This window comes from Marmota marmota, unplaced genomic scaffold (assembly GCF_001458135.2).
Source record: "Marmota marmota marmota unplaced genomic scaffold, marMar, whole genome shotgun sequence".
NCBI lineage: Eukaryota > Metazoa > Chordata > Mammalia > Rodentia > Sciuridae > Marmota > Marmota marmota.
In genome coordinates, this window is record NW_026000082.1 from 39,373,960 (window position 1) to 39,394,856 (window position 20,897).

A 20,897-nucleotide genomic window follows, 5' to 3' on the forward strand; every position below is an offset into this window, starting at 1 on the left:
CTTTTTTTATGCTTACATTCTAAAATTTTTCCTTAATCATATGTTCCTTTTGAAATTTAAGAATACACATATAAATTGTTTACAAAGATTGTTATTACCTCCCCAAACAAGTTATCTGTTCTGTAGTTAGCAATGAAAATGTCATTAAGTGAAGGGTTTGAACTAGTTAGCAGAATTTCATGTGAGTTCCCCCATCTCTTTCCTGCTTCATTTAACTAAATAATTGTATTTTCATGAGCCTTTTCTTCCCAAATTAGAAGAACATGAGCTTTACAATCATTCTCAGGCTTGTTATGTGACCTTCAGTTTCCTCATCTGTAAAACGGAAACATAAAACTTTTCCATCCCACTAAGGTAACCATATATGTATTGTATTTAACCTAGTCCGAGTCACATAGATGTCTCAGTTTTTGACATGAATAGCTGAAATGGTTTTAAAAAGACAAAGGTTCCTGAGAAGTACATTGTTTTCCATTTGTTTAGTATTTTATGAAGTTAAGGAAGTGCCTTATATTGATATGTAGAGAAACCATTCAATTCAAATAATTAAAATCCTTGCTTGGTGCTCATGGTGTAGACACAGCTGAAATAATTACTGTTTCCTAAGTGAGAAAGTGTGTTCAATCTAATGTTTTTGAGACTGTGGCATAGATAATTAATATAAACAGCTTTAGAGGGGGACTTGTACTCTTAGTGCTTGTTGAAAGCACCTAGTGTGGTATTCTGCTGTAATTCAACTGTTCCCAGCAGTGTTGTTCAGCTTGGACTCTGTTGGCAGTTAGGACTGCTGCTTCTTAGTCAAAGGCGACTGTCCCTCAATTGCAGGCTGCTTAGCATTCCTGGTTTCTTGTCTACTAAATGACATGAACACCTTTTCAGTAGTTGTTAGACTTGTAGAAACCAAAAGGCTGTTGGTTCCACCACCAGTTAAGAATTATCTTTCTTATAAATATGACACATTGATTATCTAATCTATGGATATACGAAATGAAAAGATCTTTACTCATTACCCAGAGACTAGTGTTAAAACTCAATTTGGTAACTTAAAAAATACTTAACACTAGTGGGTTTAATCTCTACATGGCAGGTTTTGTCCTGTTTTTAAAACATTTTTTCAATTAAAAATAATAACTTTTCATATGACTAATCTTTTCAGGACCTATTTTTACTATTGAATAGTATATGCCATTATATGCCTAGGCCATCGTTTATTGAATAAATTGTTTGTTGTTTGACATTTGGTTTATTCCCCCCACCCCTATTATATGTTGCCTTAAATACTCTAGACATCTATCTTGGGCTCACTCTTACATAATTGTTTCCTTAGGAAAAAGAATTAAAGATGGAATCCCTACCAATTCCTAAAGGTGGCCAAAGTCAAGTCTTTACATAGGGATAAAATAAATGGTTGTCATTTACATCTTCTGTATTGTGCTTTTCAGTTTTCTGTAAAGCTTCAGTTTCCTGCAGTTAAAGAAATTTTATGTCAATGAGACACTCTTGAAATAAACTTTGCTTCTAATTTTCTTAATACTAGATTTTTTTTCAAAAGTGTTATAGTTCTCTCAGTCCTATATTCTTGTTAGATTGTTAATGTGAGAAGTACTATTGTCTTCTTAAATTTATTACATCTTGATTTTTCAGTGATCATGAAGGCTGTTATAATTTGATATTCTTGTTTTATTTTGTTTCCTTTTTTTTGTTTGTTTCACACATGGCTAGGTAAGTGCTTCACCACTGAGCTAAACCCCTAGCTTCTGATTTGCTTTCATGAAATGGTATCATATAATATCTGTGATCAGTGAGGCAGTTACTGCAGTGAGTTGGAAATTATTTTCATTAGATATTTCAAGGAAATTAATTTTTATCATACCATACATATTCCACCCAGAATGTGTATATATATAGAAATAATGTATATATAGAGACGTAATTTCTATACAAATGGGATATATATACATTCTGGATGGAATATATATATAAAAAGACATATTGTTCTGAAAACTATTGTCTTTTTGCCTGACAACTTATTCAGAGGAATTTGGCTGTGAGACTCTATTGATCTTATTTCACCACTACTATAAATAGGCAAAGTCCAATTTAAAAGCCTTTGCTTCTATATCCATAAATTGATGTGAATTTGGAGACTATAAAGTGTAGTGGAAATTATTGAGTTAACCTTTAACAGCTTACTGATAGTATTTACCATCTGTTTATCTGATTAACAACATATTGTTTTTCACAGACTTAACTACAATTTATTGTAAAGACTGATGCATGAATTATAGAGGAGAAAATTTCTTCCAGTTTAAATTGTCTTTTCTTTTCATTGGAGCTTCTTACAGTGCTTCAAAAGCACAAGGCTTAACATCAGTCTAAATCTCATTTATTTTCATCCTTTCAGGGATGAATCTCATATCATTTACCTGGAAATTTTGTTAATTAGCATCACTTTTATTCTCTGATACTGTTATTGTTACAGTTTCTCTTTTTTCCTGGATATTATTCTGTTCATATTTTATATATTATTCCAAAAAATTACAGACAAGTTTAATCATTGTTCTTTTTGGTTATATTTATCTGAGCATTAACTCTGTTTTCTCCCTAATGATTTATTTTACACATAAAGACACAAGGTGCATTTTCATTTTTATACCTATTTCTGGTTATTTCATTTGAGGGAAATGAAAGTTAATTTCTAAACTTTTTATGTTCATACTTAATTTCACTGATGATCAGTTTCACTGGTATGAAACTGATCAGTGGTTTGTCTTAAAACATAATTTATTATTCAAGTCATATCTTTTATTGTTTACTATTTTTAAGTTGTTAATGGACCTTTTGTTTGTTTATATTTGGTGCTGAGAATCGAACCCAGCACCTCACATATGCTAGGCAAGCATAATTTATTATCCAAGTCATATCTTTTATTTTTTTTTACTATTTTTAAGTTGTTAATGGACCTTTTATTTATATGTGTTGCTGAGAATCGAACCCAGCACCTCACATATGCTAGGCAAGCATTGTATCACTGAGCCACCACCCCAGCCCCAAAGTTTTTTTAAAATAAAGATTCCTCCAAATGGTTAAATATATGGAAACATCAGTCTGTATAATTTAATTTCTGATTATTTGACTTGTGCTATATTTCCACTATAGTGTAAACTTGGTGGAAAAGTTTTCCACAGGGAGCAAGATATGGTAGAGATGCAGATCTGCCTACCTTACAGTATGGTTTAGCTTCATTCTTGGTGAGCTTTTCCATTGTACTCTTGACACAATTTTATTTGGTGAGTTGATTCCTTCTCTTACTCCAAAATAAACTTTATATGTATTGGAGACCATGTAATAGTGGGTGTAACTAGAAAAAAAATGACAGTGTTTTTGAGGTACCAGATGATTTGTGATGAGATGGAAAAAAATTGTCTAAGGCAATACAGTGTAGTCTTTGGTCCAAGAATTGTTATTAAAACTTTTTATTGTTTTTTTTTTTTTCTTCTCCAGAAGAGAAGCCAAAACCAGATCCAGTGTTAAAGTCTCCTTCCCCAGTCCTTAGGCTAGTCCTTAGTGGGGAGAAGAAAGAACATGGAGGCCAGACAGCTGAGGCTACCACCATAGAATCCATACCAGAGCATCCTCTGCCTCCATCACCTACCACCGTTTCTTCAGTTGCTCGAAGTACAGTTGCTTCCCCCACTTCCGCTGCTCTTAGTAGCCAACCAATATTCACCACTTCTTTAGATGACAGATGTGAACTCTCTTCCTCAAAAGAAGATACAGTTCCCACACCCAGCCCTATATCCTGCACAGAAACATCAGACCCTTCACCAACAGATGAAATTGACAGTAATATATGCAAGAAACCCTGTAGTGTAGCATCTAATGATATGTCACTGATTTCTAGTGCTAACCTAATTAATGAGATGAATGGAATTAGTGAAAAATTACCAGCCACAGAAAGCATTGTGGAAATAGTAAAACAGGAAGTATTGCCATTGACTCTTGAATTGGAGATTCTGGAAAATCCCCCAGAAGAAATGAAAGTGGAGTGTATTTCAACTCCCATCACCCCTTCCACAGTTCCTTCCTTTTCTCCAGCTCCTCCAACTCCTCCAGCTTCTCCCCCTCCACTTCCAGTCATTGTTCCTGCTGCTGCCTCTACTGTGACTACTCAAAGTGCTCCCACTGCAGTACAGAGAGTCTTTGAAGAGGAAGAAAGTGTAAGAACTTGTCCTAGTGAAGATTCAAAAGAAATTCAAAACAAAGTAGAGGTAGAAGCAGATGGGCAAACAGAAGAGAATACAGATTCTCAGAACTTAAATTCAAGAAAGAGTCCTACCCCAGGTAAGCTGTTCTACCATTAACAATCTTATGCTTGCTGAACACGAAGAAGAGGCAGTGTTTGAGTTATTTTTTAATTGGCTGCTTTCCTTGACTTCCAGAAACATCGAATGAATGCTGAAATTCCTAGTCTGGTTTCTTCAGTGGTGTGTTTGTGTTTTAGTACAGCCTGCAAAAAGAGTTACTTCGTTGTCTAAAAATGCAAATAAGAATTTCCAAATATACTAAATGCCTCCAAGGTATATGTCTCTGTACACGTTGGGTCATTTTTTTTTTAATTTTTCTATAGTTGATTAATATGAATTATTTCCTCAGTGGTTAATTTTTTTTGCTTAGGTGGTGCTAAAAATCAATAAAACCAGCATTGGTAGTTCCTGATGCTTCTTACCAATAAACCCCTAAGTTAAAGGAAGTCTTCTGTGTATGACCTTTTAAATCTTAGGTTTAGGAAACAACAATGACAACCTCAAAGCTTTACAGCTACATTTGGAAAATGAACGTGTGCTGAGTAAATGTGGTGTTCTCCCAATTTTTCTTTTTCTTTTCTTTTTTTTTTTTTTTAACTTTTTTTCTTTCTTAACTTTCTTTCTTTTTTTTTTTTTTTTTTTTGGTGGTTGGACACAATTGACTTTATTTTATTTATTTATTTTTATGTGGTGCTGAGGATCAAACCCAGGGCCTTGAATATGCGAGGCAAGCGCTTTACCGCTGAGCTGTAACCCCAGCCCCCCTACTTTTTAAAGTTTTATTTATTTTTTTATAAATTTTTATGTAATTAACACATTCAAAGTTGTATATTCTTCCCAATTCCACTTGCTTTTTAATGTAGCATCACCTAGAATCTTAGGAACTGGCCACTAGGTTTAAATTTTTATCAATTTTTAAATCAAAAGTTTTAATAGAATTAAAAGTTATCTGATGCTTATTACCTGATAAGTCAACCCCCCACCCCTAAGTATATTGGGGATTTGACTTTTAACAAGTCTGTACAGCCCATCTTTTTCAGCATAGTCATGTGCTATATAATTTGCTCTGTGTATATGGCAATTACTTTGCTTAAGCAAAATGGGGCATGTTGACAAATGGTTTCATTTCCTTCGTTTGATCTTGGCTATGCATTGGATTTGATCACTAATGTCCTTAGTATTTGTTTTTAACTGTGGAATTGGTAGGCAGACTTGACAAACCGAAAGTCTGATCCCTACTCTTAAGATTTGGTTTTCTTGCCCAGCTCAATTCTTTAGGTAGTTTCCTTATCATTGTCCGTGGAGGTGTTGGTCCCCTTGAACTATAGATTATCTAGTTAAGCATAGTGAACTAGATGTGAACCAAGGCCTTGCACCTAAATAGTCCTCCCGCACTTTTTCACTTTTTCACCTTCATTTTCCTTGAAGTAATTTATCAGTCAGGTGGCCTGATACTGTAAGACAATGCCCAAGGATAGATGGACCTGAGAACAATTTTGAGTGGAGTACTCTCCTTCTGTCCTTGCTATTACACATTTGTTTGAAATGAAAATATCCTTGGAATTAGTAACTAAAGAATAAAAAGAGCTGTGTTTTGTATGACTAGCAATGAGGTAGAAATTGGTGGTGATAGGAGGTAAGTCTCTTGACATGGTAATTAGTAATTCTGTAATTTCCCTTTTTGTTTAAATGTCTTTAGAACCAATTGTCAATTAGTCTCAAAAACCCTTGCAACTATAGCTTCCCCCACCTTTTTCTCTTGGTATTAGAGATTGAACCTGGGGTGCTTTACCACTGACCTACATACTCAGCTCTTTTTATTTTGAGACAGGATCTGACTCCATTGCTTAAGGCCTTACTAAATTGCTGAGGCTTGCCTCAGCCTCCCAAATTGCTGGGATTACTGGTGTGCACCAATGTGCCTGTCTTGTTTGCACTTACGTATTGTAGCTTAAGAAATTTATAAATGATAACTAGTTTGGTTTGGACATCAATAGTTTTTTTTTTGTGTGTGTGTGTATGTCTTGTTTGTTTTTCATTTGAGAAAGCTTCTTGCTTTGTTGCCCAGGGTGGATCTGAAACTCCTGGACTCAAGTGATCATCCTGCCACAGCCTCCCAAGTAGTTTAGGTCTATAGGTGTGTGCCAGTGCACCAAGTCAGGATAAATTTTGGGTGCCAGCTTTTCAGACTAGTTTCTGCCTAAAAATGAATTGCTTCCAAGGTGGCTTCAGAAAGCACTTGCTTTTAACGGGTATTACACATAAATAACACTATACACAGTACAGAGATACTGTGTAGTATCTGCGTACTATTAGATACTGTGTAGTATAGTATAGTATAATAGTATATTAGTATAATAGTATATTATGTATACATACATAAAAGTGCTTGTATTATATATTTATATATGCGTATATGTATATATTTATATATTTTATATATGTATACATTTTACTATACTACATAGTATCTATGCTATTGATTCAGCACTGTATAGTATCTCTAAATTAACTACTGTGTATGTGTGTGATGTCAGACATGAGGTCTTTTCTCCTTTGCTGAATACATTTTCTTGCAGTTATTCCTGAGCGGATCAAAGTGCAGTGGGTTTGGATGCTTAGGGATTGAAGAATGACTCTTTATGAAATGAGAATTGTGTTTTTGTGTATGTGTTCACTACGCTTGTGACAAGCCTCAGAGATTGGACAAACTTTAGACTACTTATAATATTTGGTCATTTTAAGAATTCAGTGCAAAAACTGTTGAGGGGTTTCTTGAAGTCTCGGGAATCTTTGTCATGATTTCTGTTCACTTCATGGGGAAGAAAAGAAAGAGAATGTTTTTATGGAAAAACAGTTTTAATTTATCATCTGGGAATTCATTTTTTAGAATTTCAGGCATTCTACCTGTTACAAAAATCAGTATTTGAAATTCTTTAGGCAAAGGGGGTTTTCCAATTTTTTAATTTATTTTGTTTTTTTTCGATCTTGTTCATAGTGTATTCTTTCTTTGTATATAATTTATCTTATGAGCACAGGTAAATGTTCATGAATAGAGATTAAGGACAAGTTCTTCCAAAGTAGTTTTGTATTTACTTTATCTGCTGTAAGTATTTAGAACACTATTAGTTGGAATTCAGTCTGGATTTATTATCCTAAACCTGCATTTATACCCCACATAGTGTGACACAGGTGCTGATGTTTCAGGGTTTCAGCAGTCCTCTCCTCCAAGCTGAAACAGAAAATTTTTTCTTCCCATATGGGTATTGGAATGTCAGTTCTTTGGCACAATGCCCCACACCCCTAGACGTGTAGCCCAGCAGAACAACTGACCTTCTCCACTTGATTGCCTTCCAGAAGTTCACCTTATATTCTCACAAGCTCAGCTAAGAGTGGAGGAGGTTTTCCAGATTCTGTAGGTCACAGGACAAGAGATTTATTTCTCAAATGAAGATATGGTTGAATGTTTTAGGAAGATGTTAGTAAAGTACCAGTTCATATACCCAATCAAGTTGCTGGGCTCTCTTTTGGGTTCTTAAGTATAAATGGAGCATATTTTAATTCAGGTGAAAAAAATTAAGATTGCTTGCTTTATTCACAACTATGAGAGTATTGAAAATACTTTTAAAGAAAACAGTAAGCATAAAACTAGAGTAAAAGTGTTGCATTACTGTGAAAAAAAATCTATTTTAAAAATCTTGATCAGCTGGATTAGGGAATTTTGAAATGTATTCTAACCTTTCCTCAACTTACACATTCTAAGCAGCATTTGAAATGTCTTTGGATCTTTTAGTTGCTGAGGCCAAAAGTAGACCACCAGTGGTTTGAGTGTATCCTTATCCCTTGACTTCACATTTCTCTACAGACATATATCCTGGAACCTGAGTAACAGGACTTCTTACACATTGCTCATTCCCGGTCACCTGCCAAAACCAGCAGAGCAATCCTTAAAGCAATGATTCTTAACTCCCTTTTACAGAGACTTGATTCTGAGTGATCCTTTGAGATAAGGTTTTCCCCACCTAATTTGAAAACTGTTTCCTTCAAAGATGCCTATAAAGTACATTTCCACCATACCATTCGTATTTTCTTTTTATTCTTCATAGCACAGTCTTAGCTATTTCCTGGAAAACACTGTTGATGGGTCAGATTCTGTCCTTCAGGTAATGCAAAAGGAGCCCCCCTGCCCAGCATCTTGCACAGTTTCCCTTTGCCTCTTCATTTGAGATCTCTCTCTCTCCACTTTTTTTTTTTTTTTTGGTAGTTTTAAATGGACAGAATTCCTTTATTTTGTTAATTTTTATGTGGTGTTGAGAATCAAACCAAATACCTCATGCCTGCTAGGCAAGCCCTTCGCCACTGAGCGACAAACAGCCCAATAGTAGTTCAGGTACTTGCAGCAGATCTTCAAAGTTTGGTTCACTGGATATTAAGTAACATATGTGTCCTAAAGTAGACACAATTTGTTTAGAATTTAGCTCCCTTTCCCCCAGGCTCAGTATAACCCTCCTTCACTATGAGGGACCACTGTACTTGACCTGCTTGACTTGAAACTACTCCTGGAAAACCTGAGTTTTACTAAAAGCTTTTCCCTTCTCCTGTCCTTGTACACACGGCTTTGAGGATTGTTGCCACACCTTTAAAAAGCAATTCTCCCTGCTAATGCAGACAAATGCCCCAAGTGCATTTTCTTTAATATATATTTTTTCTCCATGTTCTATTTTCATATTAAATATTTGGTAATTTAGTTGTAGTCATGATGAAGTTATTTATAGAAACTTTCTCAGGCATCTCAAGCATTATTATTTTAATTGATCAATTATTCCTAGAATATAATTGTTTTTGTTATACTGATGATCAAAATAAGGCAAGGAATGTTAAATCACTTTCTCAGACTCACAGGAGAATCATAACCCTTTTCTTTGTCGCATTCTTTTTTTTTCAGACACGGTTTCTTCATTGATTCAAAATTCTTTAATTTTTTTTTTTTTTTTTAGTGTTTATTTTTTAGTTGCACACAATACCTTTATTTTATTTATTTTTATTTTTGGTGCTGAGGATCCAACCCAGGGCCTTGCACTTGCTAGGCGAGCGCTCTACCACTGAGCCACAACCCCAGCCCCCTTTAATTTTTCAGGATTTGTCAACAATATATCTGTATATATATTGACCATGATTTAGAGGGAGATGTGAAAGCCCACCTATTTCCAACTATAAGTGGTGACTGAGCATCCATTATATGTTTATTTTGTCGAGGGCCTCAATAGGAGGTTAGATTTGAGCAGAGCTACCTGTTTTATAATCTCTAATTTTTCAGTCCTTTTTGCCTTTGGGGAAACCTGCTTAGCAAAACTTTCTCTGAATCAGTGCTATACCCTTACCTCTATTCTTAATCTCCAGGGGTCAAGAACATTTATGTTGAGTAGTGTGCTGTGTTGTAAGTACCACTAAACATTCACACTTTCTCTCCAGCCCTTTCTCTTATGGATTTCATGTTGTAAAATCTTGTTCTCTGCCTACCCTTCCTCTCCTATAGCACATGACCTTGCCTCCTTAGTTCAGAACATTGAGGACCCTATGTTTGCCTTTTTCAACCTTCTTCCCTTACTTACAAATCTGTCTACATCTACTTTGTTTGTCTGTTTTTTGGATACTGAGGATTTAACCCAGAGGCACTTTAACACTGAGCTACATCCCAGTGCCGTTTCTTTTTTTATTTTGTGACAGGGTCTCACTAAGTTGCCTAGGGCCTTGCTAAATTGCTGAGGCTGGCTTTGAACTCTACATCCTCCTGCCTCAGCCTCCTGAGTGGCTGAGAGTGGCACTACTGCTCCCATCTACATCCAGATCTTTTGCAAGCTCTGCTAGTTGTCCCTGGCAGTCTTATATATATTCAGTGCCCCTCCACAGACTTCTTACTCTTTGTAAACACATGGAAGTATCTCTCATGCCCAAAACACTCCCTCAATCCATATATCCCTTAGCTACCATGTAAGCTTAATTTTCCTCCTCTCATTCACACTTCTAAAAATAGTCTGTCATTTCTTCTACAATAAACTACTCAACTATTTGGCTAATGATCCCATTATGCCACTTAACTTCCTTCAGCAGCATTACCACTGGACAAACTTTTATCTTACCTTTTTTATCATTTTTTTTTAAATTTAGGTTCATTGGGCATAATTTACATGCAGTAAAATTCACTAGCATTTCATTCTGAGTTTTTACAAACACATAAAATCATATAATCACACAGTTCTGCCCCCCCAAAAAAAATCCTCTTATATTTGGATCATGTTGTATTCTTTTTCTACATTTTTTTTTAGATAATTTCATCCACTCTAGGGCTAGATTATGTCTCCTAATAGATACCAAAGATTTCCAAAGTTTTTTCTCCACTTCAGTCCTGTTATTTCCAATTTTCTGCCAAGTATCTTCACTTGGAAATATCAGACTAGGCAGTTCAGCACATCCAACACTAAACTAATCAATGGTTCCCTTAAACAAATCTTTTGTCTCAGTTTGTGGCTCTGAATTTAATTAAACTATGCTGATGGACCTCTTTCTTGAGTCCCTTTTCTTTTAGTTTCCATTTGCTTCTTTCCCAAGGATCCCTGATTTTATTTCATGTCTGTTGACTTTGTTCTGTTGCCTAGCCTTGCACTTCTGCATGGATGCCTCTCATTTCCCTGGCCCCAGCTTTGCCAACCTTCAAATTCATTCTGCAAGAACCAACTGGAATCAGATATTTAAAATACAGATCTGTGGGCCATTCGTTGTTAGTTAATAAATACCTCCTTCCACCGATTTCTACTGATTTCCATATTCCCTACATGTCATCTCTGAGGTTTCTTGAGACCTAATACATTGTTTAAAAAGTAGAAATACAGGAAGTATACTTGTAGCTCAGTGATACAATGATAGCATGCATGAACCCCATGGTTCAATCTCCGGCATAAAAACAACACCTGAAAATCAAAAATAGTATTATTTACATGGTAACATTCAGTATTTGGTGAACCAGTACTATATAAAAACTATTATGGCTTTTGTAACATGAAGTTAATAGTTGTCTTTTATCCATTAGATATGTATTGGGTTCTAGAGCTGCTATAATTTTAATTATTATTTTTTTAGTTGTAGATATAATACCTTTAATTTAATTTTTTTAATGTTTTTTAGTTGTAGTTGGACATAATATATTTTTATTTATTTTCATATGGTGCTAAGGATCGAACCCAGGGCCTCACATGGTGCCAGGTGAGCGCTCTACCGCTCAGCCCCAGCCCCAGCCCTAATTTTATTTTTATGTTAGGATTGAACCCAGTGCCCTCCACATGCGAAACGAGCGCTCTCCCACTGAGCTACAATCCCAGCCCCTTAATTATTATTTTTAACATGGAATTCAAACAAGAGTTGATTGGCATTTGAAATATATTAATCAGTTTATCTGGTCATATTGGGGAAAACTATATGAATTGTCAAATATTAAAGTGTTTGAATTCCTAATATTCTTCAAGACTTGCAGTACCTTATTTTTACATCATTTATTATTCTAAAGTGATACAAATAGGAAGAATGGAATTATTCCTCATAAATGAATATTTTGTATAATTTCTTGGTACCATTTGTTCACTTCAATTTTTCATAAAAGAAGAGTTAAATTCTACTTGGTTGGATTTATAATTTATTACTTTCCCATTCAAAAACCATTTGAGCAACTGAAGTCGAAATAAGTAGATACAGACATTTACTTACTTGGATTTCAATAATAGACTCTAGGAGTTCTTGAAAACTAAACATGTGGATGGATATATATCCATGTAGGTACTAGGGATTGAACCTGGAACACCCTGCATGTGCTAATAATCATGTGCTCCGCCACCTACTCCTACCTCCAGCCCCTTTATTTATTTGTGAATGAATAATAACTTGGAATATTTTTTCGATTGCCTACTCTACTGCATATTTTGGGACACATTTAGAAATAATATTGAAATTAGGAACTGTCATGAGAAATGAATAAATAGGGACAGCCAAACTGTGGGATTTTTTTTTAGGGGGATGAGGGTAACCGGGGATTATTTTAGGGGCACTCGACTACTGAACCACATCCCCAGCCCTATTTTGTATTTAGAGTCAAGGTCTCACTGAGTTGCTTAGCACCTCACTTTTGCTGAGGCTGGCTTTGAACTTAAAATCCTCCTGCCTCAGCCTCTGGGATAACAGGTGTGCACCACCACGTCCAGCTAACTATGGGATTTTATAATGCACCAAGGATGCGTAATAAATCCTTGCTTTACAAGTTTTATTAGGAAATCAGGAACTAAGTTGCTTAATTTCATTTGTTCTGGCAACATTAATTTTACCCACTGTGTGACATACCGTCTTCTGACTTCTGGGCCACAGTCATAATCGAAGCAAAATCTCTTTGCACCAGAAAGGCAGTGGTTTTACATAGACAAATGTGTAAATATTGGGATGGATAAGGTGAAAAGATGAGGGAGCTCTTCCTTCTGTTAGGGTGTGCTTTATTGTTTGTAGTGATTCCATTTTTTTAAAGTTATGGAAAGCTCTGCCCTTTGAGTACCATTGGCAGTGTAGACTCACTGATGTTCAAATAGGAGATTGTTTTGTTTGTTTTGTTTTGTTTCCCCAGCCAGGTTTACATATTCAAGGTCCTGTGCTGTGAACTTTATTCAGAGATGAAAAGCATTGAGTAGACAGGTAACTACTTGTATTGTAGTCTCTTCTCTAATTAAATTATAAATGTAATAGTGATTGACATTTTTGCCCCTGAACTAGATTTACCTTGAATTAAGTTTCAATCTATTCTGATGATTATAAAAGAGGCAATAGAGAGTTTACTAAAATGTACAAATGCCTAAGAGGCTGCAGAAAGAGAAATAAAATATAATCCAAAGACCTAGAGTATATAATGAAGGTCTTATTAGAGTCGTGTTAGTTGTCACTGGGAATTACATAATGTACTGTTCTCTGCTAAGCTTTTTTGGAACAAACCACCTACTTAGAGTCAGTTTCCTATTTCATCTTCCTAATGACTTTGACATACTATGTCATCACGGTAACAGATGAACTACATTCTTCATGCTATTCTTCCAGTCTAAGATGCAAAATAACAAAATAAAAACTGACAACCAATATTAAAAAAAAGAAGGTAGAATTCAGAGGAAGAAGTGCAGGAATAAGGTAGAGTTGAAAAGAGAGTATTGTTAGAAATAAATACAAGCGTTTTGAAGTTACATCATCATTTTCATTCCAACTCCATTCTTTACTCTCTCCAGAATGGGAAAGCTCTCTGTGGTAAAGATCTGAAATAAGGGTAATGTGTAACCTACCTAACAGAAATTTAACCAGTGTTATAAAGAATCATTACCCCTGAATTTAATTTTATTTGTAGGCCATGTATTCTTCAACAGGTTTTTAGTGAGCATCAATTACGGACTAGGCACTGTGTCAGATGCTGGATATATATCGATCACCAATAATACACAATCTTTATTCTCAAAGGGCTCAAACTCAAATAATATACACACACACACACACATTTTTTATTATATTTGGTACTGGGGATTGACAAGGGGATTTAACCACTGAGCCACATCGCCAACCTTTTTTACTTTTTATTTTGAGACAGGGTCTTGCTAATTTGTTTAGGGCCTACCTAAATTGCTAAGGCTGGCTTTGAACTTGAGATCTTTCTGCCTCAGCCTGGGATTACAGGTATGCACCCTCTCCACTGAGCTCAAATATTATATTTTTAATTTGAATCTTTGTGTAGAGTAACAGAGTACATTAAAGATTGGTGTTTATTTGTACCTCCATAGAGCAGTAAATGGACCTGATATTGATCAAAAGATCAGAGACCAGAGAAGCATAAGTCTTACAGAGACAGATTATGAGGCTAATAGTCCAGTGATTTCATTTTCATGTAAAAGAATTCATTTCAGAATCTTTGGATTTGAAGAGGCACTTAGATGAGAGTTAAGTAAAATCGTTATTTGAAACCGGATAGAAGTCTTGATATTCTAAGAGGTGTTTGTCCAGTATCAAACAGAAACAGCAGGAGATGATGATAGATAGGAAAATGGCTGAGAGATTTAAGGATTGTGTTTGTATCAGAACATACAAAAATGGTACAAGGAATTTGAGTATAATGGTGAGTAAAGCCACTGAAATTGTGATAAGTTGTCATCCTTTGCTACTGTGAGAAAAGTTTGAAGAACAAATAGTGAAAACAAGAAAATAAAGATAGAAGAATGCCTGTGGTAGTATGAGATCTCAGGGATATCTGAAGGGAATGTGGAAGGAAAAAGATAAAAACAATAACTAGCAAATAGCTAGACGAAAACACTCCAACCTGTTAAAGCATGAAGAGAGGAGCACAGAGTAGTGCATATTTTCTTCCAGTGTCCATCCCATTCTAGAGCATAGCCCAAACATCTGGCCAAGTTGGGGCTTTTAGAGTAAAAACTTAAGAAAAACATTGTCTCCACACCTAGCGGTATCAGAAATTGGACTCTAATGACAAAAACTTGGATCCTGCAGAACTCTTTCTACTAAGCATTTTTGACTATGGAATCGCCAATTCATGTCCTGGATTAGTTGAAGGACTGGTGTGCCCATCCCCATCGTCCATGGACCTAAGAATCATGGTTTGGAGACCAGCTTATGTAAGGAAGCCTGCTCTTGAGCTGGTATATTACTTCACCAGTCTATCCAGCAGGATAGTTTCCATGGAGCTGCTTCTGTTTTCTTTTTCTGACCTTGCAGCAACAACTTATTTACCTCAATTTCTCTAGTATTAAAATTCTGTGTCAAAATTTTCTTAGCTTTTCTTGGCCTTTGCCTTTTCAAAATAGGTACTTGAGAAGTGGAAAAATTAGCAGATTATTTTCTCTTTATAAATCTGATGCATTTCATTTAGGATTTCATATGGATTTTTCCTATGAGTGCTTAGATTACATAATAGATTCTTAGCATTTTAAAATTCATTCAGAAATAAATTACGTGTAAATTTTTCTGAGTACATCTGTTGTGTTAAATAATTAAACTGTTTGAATTAGTCATACAGTCTCTGTTGAGAAACAGGCTATTTTCAAAAAACATTTTAACAATCAGTTACATATTTTATCAGCTATATGTTCTATTTACCAACTTTATTTGTGCATTAAGATGAAATTTATGTATATAGGACTAACTACAGCACCTAACTTAGAGCAGCTTACCTGCTGAGCAGAAATACTGGATGCTAGACTTTTTTTTTCCTTTGTGAGACAGGGCCTCATCAAATCAGATCCTGCTTCAGCTTCCCAAATTTCTGGAATTACAGGTGTGAGCCACTGCACCTGTCTCCTTTTAAGGTACTGTGTCTCCCCTGCACCCCATTTGCTTTATGATATATATAGAAGGAAAGAGAAGACTCCTCCTTAATTTCAGCTTAATTAAATTTCACAATTATTTCTTTTTCTGTTGGTTGTGTTTTCAAAGATGGCACATTTACATGAAAGACAATTTCATATAAAGTCATAATAAAATTTTAAATTTTGACTTGGCAGAAAAATAATCAAAAGACCTATGATGTATACAAGGTTAATTTACCTATGGATAATACCTGCAGGTTGAAAAGAAAACAAATAATAAAGATAGAGATTTCATACAAAAGTCCAAATAGCCAATAAAAGTTTGAAATGATGCTCACTCTTATTAGTGAATGTAAAAATACCATTTTTTAGCTATTAGTTTAGCAAATATTAGAATGTCTGTTACCTTGGAGAATGGAGGAAATCCAACACTCATGTATTTTTGATAGAATGTAAATTACCTCTACCTTCTTTTTTTTTTTTTTTGTATGATTGCTCGAACCCTGGGGTGCTTGACCAATGACCCTACATCCCAGGGTCTTGCTAAGTTGCTTAGGGCCTCCTTAAGTTGCTGATGTAAGCCTTGAACTTGCTATCCTCCTGCCTCAGAAAGGATTACAGGTGTGTTCCTCCATACCTGTCTTATTTCTACTTTTGTGGAACTAAGTCTGACCATTTCTATTAATAAATACATAAAGAGAAAGAGTATGTGTTCACTTTTTTTTTGTTAACCTATTTTGGAAATAAAAGTTAACATTGGATACGGCGTGTGTGTGTTTGTAAACACATACATATGGACAGTGCATATGAAAAAAAGCAAAACATATAGTGTCTTTCAAAAGGAGTGGTGCATACATACTATAGAATATTGGGCTTCTTTATGACATAAATTTGTATAATGATCCAGGGATTTTCTTAATAAATTTAATTGAAAGCCTTTTGCAGAATACTAATAAATAAACTTGTGTATTTGGTTGTGATTATTTATATGAACCATAAACACTATACTTAAGATTGTTAACCTGCTGGGGCAAGATTCACCTTAGACAAGGAACATTGGCTGATTTGGAGAAAGAAATTATATTTGTTTGCTCCAGTTGATACTTTAGGCATTTAAAACAAGAAGAAGAGGTTGGAAATGTAGCTACCTGGTAGAGCAATTAACTAGCAAGTTCAAGGTCCTAGGCCCTGCTCTGCAAAATAATAATAGAAGAAAATTTTAAAATAAAGGCAACTGAAGTAAGGGAGGGAGGGAGAAAAAATACTCCTTGGTATCCCACTGCTTGGATTTAAAGATATTTGATTTCATAAATGGAAAAATACTATATATGTAACTTTAAACCCTTTTTAAGGTACTCAGTATTCATAGAAACACTACCATTTTGTGGACAGTGCATAATTAGGTACATGACTATGCTTAGGTTTTAATTAACACCTTCACTGAGATGTAATTGACATTAGATTAACATACACATATTTAAAGCATTTTACTAGTTTTGATATTTATATTATTTCTTTTTTTAAAAAAATACTTTATTAGTTGTTGATGGACCTTTTAAAAAAATTTATTTATTATATGTGGTGCTGAGAATCGAACCTAGTGCCTCACATATGCTAGGCAAGCCATCTACCACTGAGCCACAACCCCAGCCCCTAGTTTTGATATTTTATATACTTTATGTAAACTGCCCCTATCATCAAAATAAGATTTATTACTTCCAGATTTTCTCCTTGCCTGTTTATCCTTAATTCTATCCCCAGGCAAGCACTGATCAGCTGTTTATCACTGTAGTTTGGATTGCATTTTTTAGAATGTCATATAAATGAAAATATAAATTATTTTGTGTGACTTCTTTCACTCAGAAATTTATCCCTGTTGATTGGGTATTTAGTAACCCTTTCAAAAAGAATTGCTGAGTGTGGATTTGCTACTATTTCTTCAGTGGATAGATAAATTGGTTGTTTCAAGATTTGGGCCATTATAAATAAAGTTTCTGGAAACACCTATGTGCAAGTATTGTATGGATGTATGATGTCATTTCTTTTGGTAAATATCTACGGGTGAAATATCTTGGTTACATATATATATTACATATAAGTTCATTATATATGTAGGCATATATTTAATTTTTTCAGAAATCTCAGTTAATGTTCCATAGTACCTGTGACATCTTATATTCCCACCAACAGTGTATGAAAATTTTGGGCTATGCTTTTGCTGGTGAATTTTTTTTCTATCCTTTCCTATACATATCGGACCTATTTCTGAATTTGCTCATTTTCCCCACTTGATCTAGTTGTCTATTTTAATGACAATACCACATTCTTATGATTTAAGTCTGAAATCAGATAAAGTTCTCCAATTACATTCCTATTTTTCAGAATTGTCTTGGCTCTTCTGGGTCCTTTTTTTCCCCCCCATATAATTTTTGAATCAGTTTTTTTTATTTTCTGCCCAGAAATCTGTTGGCATTTAATTGTTTTACACTGGTTCTACAGACAGAATTAACATATTGCAATATTAAGTCTTCTCACCAATGATATTTATTTAATTCTTTAATTCTCTAGAAGTACCTCGTATAATAATAAGGTCTTTTGTTAAATTCTTTTGATGCTCTTATGAATGTATGTTTTTATTTATTTTTGTTCATCGGTAGTATGTGGAAATGTCATGTATAATAAGTAGTTTTTGTCTAGTGTCCTGCAAAGTTCACTTTTTCGGGGGGGAGGGGGCAGGGGTGAGTACCAGGGATTGAAATCAGGGGCACTCAGGACCACTGAAGCCACATCCCCAGCCCAATTTTGTATTTTATTTAGAGACAGGGTCTCACTGAGTTGCTTAGTGTCTCACTTTTGCTTGTTTTTGCTGAGGCTGGCTTTGAACTCGAAATCCTCCTACCTCAGTCTCCTGAGCTGCTGAGATTATAGGCGTGCGCCACCACACCTGGTTATACTAGTTTTATTCACCTTTTTGTAGAGATTTCCTTGGATTTTTCTACCATAGATTATGTTTTATGTGAACAAAGATAGTTTCACTTCCTGTATAACTAGATGAGCTTTTTCTTTTTTCTAATTAATTGCACTAGCTAGAACCTCTATATCAGTGACAAATGAAGCGTTGAAAGTAAACATTCCTGTTTTGTTCCTGTCTCGAGGAGAAAACACGTCTTTCATCATTACGTTGGATGTTAGCTACGAGGTTTATTTATCCAGTTGATAACTGATATTCATCTGCCCTCATGAGGACCATTGGCCTGTATAATTCTCATAATCATCATTTATATACCTGGGTACTGCTGTCCTCAAAGGAATAGATACTGTTTTTTCCTTACATATTTGGTAGAATTCACCAGTGAAAACATGAGAAAAATATAATTCATAATGAAGAAAAAAATCAATTGAAACTGATTTGAGGTACTTGGTAAAATTAGCAGAATGATGAAGTGTTGTAACTATATTTCATATATTCAAAAAGCAGAGATAGGAATTGACATAATGGAAAATACAAAAGTTGATGGAACTAGTAAATAGAAAACCTACCTCATCTAATTGATGTTTTATTAAACACTGAAATAGCAAGTACACTATGGCAAATTTAACAAGATAGATCATACACCATGGTGCATAAAACAAATTCTAATGAGTCTGAAAGGATTCAAGTGAAAAGCGGGTATGTTCTCTGGCCAGGTGCAGTTAAATTAGAAGTTGAGAAAAATATCCCTGGAAATCCTCCATATTTATGGAAACTAACCACATACTTCTTCATAACTCAAAGTCAAAAGAGCACCTGTCAACTATTTTGAACTGAATGCAAATGAAAACCCAACAGCAAAATTTGTGGAACATTCCATATATTTACTGTTGTGACAAATCATCTTAAACTTAGTGATGTAACAATTTGTTCTTTCAGTTTAGGAGGTCAGAAGCACAAAGTAAGTTTCACTGGGCAAAAATCAAGTTCTCAACAGGTCTCTTTCCTCTGAAAGCACTATTGAGAATCTGTTCCTTACCTTTCCATTTTTACAGGCTTCCTGAGTTCCTCAGCTGGGGTTCTTCCTCCACCTTCAAAGCCAACAGGAGAGCATTTTCAAATCTCACTCAGTCTCCTGCCTCTTCCTTTCACTTTTGATTTCATTGGATTCACTGAGTTAATTCATGATAATGCCCTTCCTATCTCATGATCCTTAATTTTATTACATTAGTGGTACTTTTGCCATGTAAAATTAATATTTATGGGCCAGGGTTTAATACATGGATATTTTTGGTGTTCTATTTATTTTTATTATTTTTATTTTATTTTTGCCTACCATACTACTACGACAATATTTAGATGAAAGTTTATACCACTAAACTGCCTATATTAGAAAAAAGAAAGAAATTTATATTGTTGACCTAATCTTCTATCTACTGAAACTAAAAGAACAAATTTAACCCAAATGAAATAATTAAGGTAGGAATTAAATGAAATAGAAAACAAGAAAAAGCATAGAAAAATATCACACTATTCCCTATTGAGACTATCAATAAAATAAACCTAGATTTGACTCTTGTTCTGATGATGTTTTACTGTTAATGCCAAAATGGAAACATTTTCACTTGTGTTATATATGTCTGTCTTTGATTTGTTATGTATATCTATTCTAAATCTAGACTTCTTGTTTATCATACTTTTTGGTTTCAAGGGCTGGACTTGAGGACTGTCTTACACTATTTAAGCTTCTTGTGAAATAGTCATAGAGCAGGAAGCCTATTTTTTTTAACACATAACTGGAAGCATAATTATCAAACATTTCAAATACCGCACCCTGAAAATATCCTGGAAAAATCACTGATGGACTTAGCCTCTAAGTTTTTCTTTTGTGGGCATCTCAGTCACCCACTATTCTCACATATCGTATTGCCATTGTGATTCTTCGCCAGTTCAATTACAGCTTCATTGTAAGACTTAGCCTTATCTTACCTGGTTTTCTTCTTCATGCTGCACCAGTTTCCTATTTGATATTTTTTTAGATTCCCATTAAGAATTCTTTTAAAAAGTTGGAGGTGGTGACAGAATAGAATCCACAACCTATTGAAACCAGTTTGAGGGACAAATCTCTTCAGCATGAGATAGTCCAGATGATTTAGTGCCAGCCTGTAGGATCAGAAAGCTGTGCAAAGATAAAGCAAAATAAAAACGTACACAAAACCTCAGGAATGAATGAGA

General features: G+C 34.8%; 1 protein-coding gene across 32 annotated transcripts in view; it reads left to right on the plus strand.

Annotated features, from left to right (window-relative positions):
• Nucleotides 1-20,897, plus strand: part of Eif4g3 (eukaryotic translation initiation factor 4 gamma 3) — a 292,326-nt gene that overhangs the window by 189,755 nt on the left and 81,674 nt on the right. For all 32 annotated transcript variants that reach the window (XM_048816163.1, XM_048816167.1, XM_048816154.1 and 29 more), the window contains one exon: nucleotides 3,505-4,344. In XM_048816163.1, the coding sequence (XP_048672120.1) occupies nucleotides 3,505-4,344 (840 nt within the window). The remainder of the gene's footprint in view (nucleotides 1-3,504; nucleotides 4,345-20,897) is intronic.